The following is a 9,808-nucleotide window of genomic DNA, read 5'->3' as shown; positions in this document are numbered from 1 at the left end:
GTCATCAACATAAACCAGCACTATCACCAACTCTGTCTCTACTTTTTTTGTTAATAATGAATAGTCAAAGTGACTTTGAGTGAAGCCAAATTGAGTCAAAGCATATGTAAGTTTCTTGTTCCATTATCTAGGGGCTTGTTTAAATCCATATAAAGACTTGTGAAGTTTGCAAGCCATCTGTTTCCCTCCCTAGCCGGCAAACCCGGGAGGAATCTCCATGTAGACTTCCTCAAGTAATTCTCCATGTAGAAAAAGCATTATGGACATTCATCTGATAGATGTACCACTGCTTGGCAGCAGCAATTGCCAGAACAGATCTTACTGTGACCATTTTGACCACTGGTGAGAATGTTTTAGTGTAATCAAGACCTTCCTGTGGGTTGTAGCCTCTGGCAACCAATTGTGCTACCTCTCAACTGCATCTGTAGAAGTGTATTTAATCTTAAACACCCACTTGCAGCCAATTGGTACCTTCCCTGGAGGTAAAGGAACTATACTCCAGGTGTTGCTGTCTTCTAGAGCTGAGATTTCACTCTTCATGGCAGCTATCCACTTGGGATCCTTGACTACTTCATCAAAGGTTTGAGGTTCTATGATGGCAGAGTATGCTGTTAAGGCATTGCCAAAGGAAGAAGAAACATGATCATAACTAACACATGCAAAAATAGGGTAGCAGCAATGAGCCTTGCCTTTGTTGTGAGTAATATAGTCCTTCAACCAAATTGGTGGTCGACTGTCTCTGCTAGATCTTCTACTAGTAACAGGTTCAACAGTAGCCAATATAGAAGATATTGGCTCAGCGGGGATGACTACTGAATCATCAAGAGAATTAACAGAAGGCTCTACAATATCCTCATGGAGTGCAGATAAGTCACTCTCTGAGTGATTATGATGAGGTGCATCATCTGGTGATGTAACATTAGGTGCAAAATGATATGGAGGTAACTTATTCTCAGAGAAAAGAATAGGATTATTGAGATCTAGCACAGGAAATATACAGGAGATAGTACTAGAGGCATATTTGAAAGGGAAGATATCTTCTTTGAAAACCACATCTCTACTGACAGTAAAGCCTTTTGAGTGAAGATTATACATTTTGTAGCCCTTTTTGTGTCATAGAATAGCCTAGAAATACAGCTGGAACAACTCTAGGAGCAAATTTGTCTGATATCACATCAGTTACATAGCCTAGACATCCAAACACTCTCATATGGTCCAAATGAGGAACATGACCAATTAAAGCTTTAAAAAGAGACTTTCCTTGAAGGGTTATTGAAGGTAGCCTATTTATAATATACACAGCACTGGTGACACAGTCACCCCAGAATTTGAGAGGTACAAAAGCTTGAAACCTCAGTGATCTAGCCACTTCCAAAATATACCAGTGCCTTTTCTCAGCTACTCCATTTTGTTGTGGAGTATATATGCAAGAACTCTGGTGAATTATGCCTTTAGTCTGCAGCAACTCAACTACTTGAGAGTTAAGAAATTCACTGCCATTATCTGATGAAAAAACTTTCATAGAAGCTGAATAGACATTCTGAATCATAGAAATAAAAGATCCAAGGACAACAATCACTTCTGACTTGGTAGGCAGCAGAAATATCCAAGTATATCGAGAATAGTCATCTACAAGAGTTAAAAAATACTTCTTTCCATCATAAGTAGGAACTCTATAGGGTCCCCACACATCACCATGCAATGTATGGAAGCAAACATTAGTAGTAGTAGTACTTAAAAGAAAGGGTAGCCTGGTTTGTCTTGCCAAAGGACATACAATGCAAGTGTCATCATAATTCTTGTAATTGTGATTCTAAAATCTAACCATGGTTTTCAAAGTCTTTGTAGGCACATGTCTTAACCTCTTATGCCATAAGGCTACATCTATTATTCTATTCTTAGTGATCATATTAACAATAAGTAAGTTCTTTTGAGTTGATAGCCTAGGAATTGGTCTGGGAACTACAACTTGAGTGTCAATTGTATTGACCCATGCAGAATAGAAAATATAAAGACCATCATCTTCTCTACCAATCCCCTTCATCTGTCCACTAGGGAGTTTCTGAAAAATGCAGAATTCAGGAAAGAACATCACTGCCCATCTCATCTCCTTTGTTAGTTTTGAGACAGATAAAAGATTGTACTTGAAGTCAGGTATATGAAGTACATTGCTAATTGTTTGGCCCCGAACAATATAAGTTGATCCTATATGACTTATGGAAACAGCATTTCCTATAGGAAGTTGAATTGTACCATTCAACCTCTTAGGATTAACTAATAAGCTAAGATTGTGTACCATATGAATCGAGGCACCTGAATTCACTATCCACATAGACAACACTTCTGGAGTCACCACACAAGATGTCATACCTGCTGGCAATGGTGTAGTTGTAGTTGAGTTGTTCCCCTCACTTCCTTTTTCCAGTAGCTGAATTATCTGCTGGTACTATTCTTGAGTGAATTGTGGAACATTGAGCATCGCATTCTGAGTCTCCTGTCTAGGTATTTGCACCTTGTTGAACTTGTGAGGTACCCGTAAAATTAGCTGTGAAAGTTTGATTGTTCCATGTAGCACTTGTTACTTCCTGAGTAAAATGAGCTGTATTTCTTGATCGAGCTTTCTTCCTGGTCTTAAAGTCTGGAGGATATCCATTTAGTTTATAACATGTCTCCCTAGTGTGCCCTTTAAAGTTGCAGTAGTCATAGTACATAGTATTCTTCTTGGACAGTTTCTTCCTCCAGTATAACTATGTCCACTAGGATAATTGTTGTTGAGTCCTCCAGTATGAGTATGATTTCCTATGACATTATTGTACCCTTTACCACTGAACACACTAGTATTGTTATTTGGTATTCCTGTGGTTTTGCTAATAAAAAAAGCAGTACCTTTAGCAACTTCACAAACCTGTGATGAATGACACATAGATCTTCTACTTTCCTCAGATATGATCATAGCATAGGCTTTGTTGATGGAAGGAACATGCAACATGTTCAAATTCTGATTGCTTGACTGAGAATAGGACTAATTTAGCCCCATAAGAAACTGTAGTAACCTTTGATACTATAAATGTTCAACATAATTTTTTTGATTCATCACAGCCACACCTAGGGCAGGGCATAAGAGCATTGAATTCTGCCCAGAATTCTTTCAACTTAGAGAAGTAAGTAAATGCAGATGATATCCCCTAGTTTAATATAGCAATCTGCTTATGAAGGTATAACACACGAGAACCATTCACTTTATCAAATCTCTCCTTGAGATCCATCCAAACCTTGTGAGCACTCGAGGCATACTCCATAGCACTCAATAATTCAGCACTTACTGAGTTCATAATCCAAGAGAGTACTATTGCATTGCATTTTTTCCACAATTCATAAAGAGACACATCGAATTTCTCCTTAGGATATCTACCATCCACAAACCCTAGCTTACTTTTTCCTAGTAAACTAACACGCATTGCACTACTCCACGTTGTATAATTTTCAGGTCCAGTTAATTTGACTAAAATCAGAGAACTACCTGGAGTATCACATGGCTGAAGAAACAGGGGATGATGTTGACCAATTGAAGTTGAGCTACCGCCAGCAGCTGCTATGTTTGTGAATATTTCTTCATTCTCGACTGTCATTGTTAATGAGGCACTTGAGCTCAGATGAAGAAGTAAAAATCGGAGAAGAAACTGCTAATTGTTCGAATTAGCCCTAACTTCGAAGATATCGAAAAATTTATCAGAACACAAACACTGAGGCATCTTAGATCTAGATAAATTGTTAACGAAGCGTGAATCATAAATACGAGCTCTGATACCATGATGAAATCCTAGATCTAATATGAGTTGCTAAGCTGAGAATGAAGGAGAAGCAGTTACACGCTAATGGAGATCAAGAAAGATTTTCTTCATTTTATGTTATTTTCTGTTACAAACATTATACACTAACTGTGTATATATACAAACAAGGTAGCTACTAACACACCTACTTAACAAACTAAACCTTCCACTATGTTAGCTTAGCTGGCATACAGTTGTACATTCCACTAACTATACACCTAATACTTCAGCACATACATTTTTAAACTTAACAAAAATGATTGTTATAATAATATAGAAGACAAAACAGTGAAGCTCAGAATCATGTGAAGTGACATTAATGTAAGGACTTGGGGTTTCCACAAGACCATAACTACACACTTCAATATTTCTCTCTTTCGAAGTTGATTTTATTTATTAATCAAGTGTTTGTCGTGTATGCACTTACAAATTAGTAATATTACACTACTGGAATTTTGACCTATGGCAACGACTGCAAAACCGTTGCTGTAGATTGGAAAATCGTTGCTCTAGATCTATTGGAACAATTTAGGGCATGTTTCGTCAGGTCGCGTGCCAATAGATCTTTTGCAACGATTTTATTCAACGGTTTCAAAACTGTTGTGATAGACTGTTATGGCAACGGGCTTACAACCGTTACAATAGCTCTATCTATTGCAAAGTTTATTTAAAGAAAATGCAACAGTTCTTAATTGTCGCTATGTAGTTAATGCAACGGTTATTGGGGCTTTTGTAACGGTTAAAAATACTATCACAACGTTTTTATGAGACTATAGCAACGGTAAAAAGGCTATTGCAGCGGTTGTCATGATCTATTGCAACGACTTTTTAAGGCTATTGCAACGGGGTTTTAAGGCTATTGCAACGTGCTAAAAAGCAACAATATACAAAAAATTATATAAATCACAAACAGAAACTATGATAAATAAAATCATAATCCAATAATCCAATATATTTAAAGGTAATATCCATAAAAGTAAATTATACAATAGTGTTTACAAATGCAAAATTAATATACATAAGATTGCAAAATGTTCGAATGATTTCCAGAACATATGAAGTTTCAACAATAATCAACCAGCACTCTAAGTAAGGTCTTCACCGTTTATGTCTACCTTTTGTTCATTTGCTCCACCTACAAAAGATACTAAAAAGAAAAGTAAGCAAAATTTTCAAAAAGAATCTTTTTAATGTCAAGAACCAAGATGAGGACCATATTTCATCATACTATAAGTCAACTGAATGGTAATGATAGAGTGATAGTAAAACAGAGATTGAGATAGATATGACAAAACTCACAAATATCAGAATACATAAAATAACTATAATTTAACATTTCAAAATTAACTTGATAAAGAACTAGATCTCTGTTAATCAAATGGAGCAGTCGGAATATCTTGTCAATAAAATTTCTTTATTTCTCATGGATTTAATATGCTAGGCAGTAAGAAAATATATCATATAACCACATGGACAAGTAGGCAAAGGTGCTAGGCAGCCAAGTTATCATGTTAAGCAAGAAGTATCACTGCAAATATCAGACACTTTTAAAACAAAGAGTTCAAATTAATCACAAAGAGTTTCAAACAATAGGACTCGCTAGTCAGGTTTGAAAATAAGAGTTCATGCTAATATAAGGAGTTGACGTGTCCTTAACCTCCCACAAATTATTAGTTAACTTGGAGAGCTTGATTCACACAGAAAACAAACACGAATAAACCGATATATTCTTTAACAAGATTAACTGATAAAGAAAGAAAAGCTCTGTTCCATGTGTTTGAGGGGGAGTCAATTCATGTTTCACAGGTCATGTTCTGTACTGAACTCAGTTCACAGTTTAATGGATATATACCTGGTGCTGCTAAGATGGTAGTCGAACTATGGCCAGTGCCAAAGCAATCATACTCCCAATTTGAAAGCTAAGTGAATCCTGCAACTCCACTTGTCTAAGTGCCGAGCAGCAACATTTGGTTAAGGTATTCAGTACTAGCTATTAGAACTCACATTTAACTGGTGAAGAGTGAGCAGAAGTCAAATAATGTACACTTCCACTTTTTCTCTTAGTCTCTTACCTTTCTTTCTTCAACCGTGGGCAAAATTTGGTTCAACTTCAAGTGATTCATAGCTTGGTGAGCTTCGAAAAGCTTCAGAACACTTGACGCTAGGCGCTACATATATGACCACATGAAAAGCTGATTATAACATAAGCTGATCATTCACGTGTGCTGTGAATGATGCAGCAGAAAATAACATAAGCTGCTATCGAAAAATAGAAGTATCCATCAAAATCCAAAGAGAACACACAAATAGCATGACAACATGAGAAGCTGATTATAAATTGTAAATTGAGAACATGCAACTTAAAATTTGATTTTATGTATATTTATAATCCAGTAAAAGGTAGACGAACTAACAGATAGAAATAATAATTTCATATAGTAAGGTCACAATGTATCATATCCTGCAGCGCAAGAATAAAATCTACATCAAAATTTTATTGTAGAACCAATGTTATGAGATAGGCTTTTTCTGGAATAACAAAAAGTTATAAACCAAGAAATGCACAGAACAATATAAAAAGCACCATAAGTGGACAGAAAAACCACAAGCCCCTGATGCTGTCATTTTTTCTAATGGTCGTGATTCTTGAAAGCCACTCTCTATTATGATAACAACATAAAGCAAGTGCATAAATGCACAAACCTATCATCTCATGCCAAGGGAAATCCACGGGCCATGATAGAAATGGCACAGGCAAGAATGAGAACATCATAGTGCTGTCAATACAACATCCATAAGAACATTACCACAAAGTTGCTCTTCTTTGTTGGATCTTCATAATCCATGCCTACAATTAAAAAATAAAGCAAGTGTTAATTAATAGATAACTAAAAGAAGGTAGCTGACCGCAATGCCAATTTTAAAAGTAGTATCACACACATTAGCAATAAGATAACAGTTGAAAAGTTTCAAGGCCAACTTGAGTTTTTACTGTTATTATGAAATAAAATGATTAGAGAATACATGCATGATTAGATAAATTCATATAATATTCCTGGAACAGAGTATATCATTATCAGGCCTGTAAAAAGGCTAGAAGGGGCTTCTGGAAACACATAGATCGGAGCTCAAAACACTGTCTATGCCACACAAGGAGATTCAACACGACAATAGGAGCAAAAACGAATAAACTAGAGAAAATCAAATATTTTGACACACTCTTCTCGTAACAAAACTACACGAGTGCCCCAAAAACTGGTTCGCGGAGGAGGATTCAAGAGATTGAGAGAGGGCTTTTACAATTTGAAAACTATAAAGGCTTAGAATTCAGGAGTAAAGGTGATACAAAGGGACGTGGGTGGATTTGCATAAAAAATTGAAGCTTAAATTTTCTATGTTATGCCCATTACATAGATTCATTTCATAAATGAAGGTTCTTTAGAATTATTTATTACTCTCTCCGTTCTAGTTTATGCGAACATTTTTTTTTTGTCCGTTCAAAAAAGAATGATCTCTTTCTAAATTTGAAAACAATTTAGCTTAAACTTACAATTCTATCCTTACTGAAAAGCTTTTATAACCACACAAATACTCTGAGCTCATTTTTTATTTATTTAGGACCACAAATTCCAAAAGTCTTCATTTTTTTTAAAATTCGTATCCAGTCAAACATGTTCATATAAATTGGAACGGAGGGAGTACTAGTTTCTGGATTTACTTCCTATGAAAGAACAAGGATGCCTAAAGCGACCCAGGAAGAGATAAAGAATACAAAGCCAAATATGTAAAAATAAAAGTAGAAAATTAGAATGATCTCTACAACTTACCTAGCTGAAAAATAAATGAAGATTCTAGTTGGGTCTAGCCGGAGGTGTGGCCTTGCCGGAGGTGGGTGCTTCACCGGGCTATTGTTTCGATGTGGGTTTAGGAACTGAGCGAATAAGCGAAGAGATGCGCATAAATGGGTTAATTTGTTCTGTTCCATGTCTTCGAATTTTGAATCATAAGAGAGAGTAGGGTTAAGAAATTTAAAAGAAAATCGGGCGGGTTTAGTGAAAAAAGAAGAGGGAAAACAAAGGGGGAAATAAAACCGTCCCAGTAGCAAACTTTTTCCAAAGAACTGTTGCCACAGATCTGTATATTGCAACGGTTAAAGTAACAGTTCCAATGGATCGATCGGTGTCAACGGTTCCTATACTAATGCAACGGTCTCTTTTTAGAACTGTCCCAATAGTCCCTGGCAGTAATTTGTGTCATCGGTACATTTGTATCTGGAGTGTTTGCAAAAATCTGTTGCTTAAGAACTGTTGCAGTAGCCCTGATTTCTAGCATATATCCATTAATCGAGTTATGAATTTTATACTGTATATGTACTTTAACTCTCTGTAAAAGACTAGTACTTGCCGTATTACAATTATCATTCAAGTGACATGAGTATTTTTTTTTTTCGTTTTTTCATCCGAATTTAGCTAGGGTATAACCCATTAAAGGGAGGAGCGCGAACTTTACTTAAAGATGAAGAGATTATACTCTTCACACCAAAATCCTTAATGATAGTGACTTGAGTGTTAAAAAATTTTATATTATCAGTTTATAAAGATTAAACCTCTTAATATTCTTACGTTGTCAGAAGGTCTAATTTCTTGTATATATCTATAATTTGTATGGTCCTATAGTTTTTTCTCATGAAACTTCTACTAACTGAACTGGGTACTGTAGTAGTGTAGTTACGGACTGTTATCCTCAAAAAACTTGGCACTATCAGAAATAATTTCGTTTCTTTTTCTTATCAATTTTCAATGTGGGAATTTATTCTTGACCGATGGTCTCTTCCTCGAATTAAGTATCATATAACCCATTTCAAAGATCGTAGGGTTCAGGAATCAGGACTGGGCATGCTTCGGATAGAATCAATTGCACGAACGAAAATATATTGGGTTAATAGTCGGGATAAAGACAAAAATGCCCAAGTTATGTAAAATATTGACCCGACGTTGCACCCAAAACCATATTTCCACCCATATGCCCCATTTCTTTCCCCACTTCCTGTAATCTCTTTCATCCTCTTTATTATTTTAGTTAGTCTTCATTGTGCTGCTATTTCACCAGACCTAGCCAATTTCTATTATGGACATTCCGCCGTTGTAATAAATCCAGTCACTTTGCGGCAGTGGCAACACTTCTCTCTCTATCGTATTAGTTTTCGACGCGATTTCTTGAATTCTCCTCTTATCCTTCTAAGAGGAGAAATAATGGATCTTTGTATAGATGAAATGTGAGCTTAATTATAGTAAATCAGCGACTAGACAACTCTTGAAAACATTCGCCGACGACCTCGAATGTAATCTAGACCGGAGCTAGTAGAATCAGCACCTTCAACCCCTCTATTTAAACCCAACGGAGAACGAAAATTGATGAAAAATAAATTTTTAGAAATGGTGGTGGCCTAGTGGGTTGACGGTGGTTTCCGGTTAGGCCAACATTTTGGGTGGCTTAGTGGCTATGGAGGTGCCGTTTTAATGAATATTTCATGGTGTATTACTTGAGTTTGATGGTGGTCTTCAACTAGTTATTTAACGGTAGTCATGATCAGGCAAAATTGTTAAAAAAAAATACTTAACCACCTATATTATCTATTAAAAAATTAATTGGATAATGAACTTTTTAAAAACTGGTCAAATATGAATAAGAATCATATTATCCATTTAGAAAATGGATAACCAATGAATAACTAATGGGTTTAACTTTTACATTTGTAAAGCCTCAAATTGGGTGTTTCTCAAGTTTGTGAGACTAAGAATTCTCTCAAAAGTGATCATATTCAAGAAACCATAGATAATATGGTTACCCATATTATCCGGCGGTTAATTTATTTTTTATCCGTATTAAATTTAGGTCGGTTCGAATAATTTATCCGTTTTTTCATTACCCGTTTTCGACCCATCTCATATCCAATTATACTTTTTTGACAAGAGTGA

The 9,808-nt window shown here is 35.8% G+C and overlaps 1 protein-coding gene across 1 annotated transcript; it reads right to left on the bottom strand.

Moving 5' to 3' along the window:
- Positions 1-229: 229 nt before the first annotated feature.
- On the bottom strand, positions 230-2,299 carry LOC142180020 (uncharacterized). The gene is made up of 4 exons (XM_075250937.1): positions 1,826-2,299; positions 1,321-1,540; positions 472-980; positions 230-373 (listed from the first exon to the last, which is right to left on the bottom strand). The coding sequence occupies exons 1-4, from the start codon at positions 2,297-2,299 to the stop codon at positions 230-232; spliced, it is 1,347 nt and encodes a 448-aa protein (XP_075107038.1).
- Between the last annotated feature and the right edge of the window lie 7,509 nt (positions 2,300-9,808).

Source organism: Nicotiana tabacum, chromosome 4 (genome assembly GCF_000715075.1).
Source record: "Nicotiana tabacum cultivar K326 chromosome 4, ASM71507v2, whole genome shotgun sequence".
NCBI lineage: Eukaryota > Viridiplantae > Streptophyta > Magnoliopsida > Solanales > Solanaceae > Nicotiana > Nicotiana tabacum.
The sequence above is the reverse complement of the archived record's forward strand: the minus strand, read 5'-3'. Positions and strand labels throughout refer to the sequence as shown.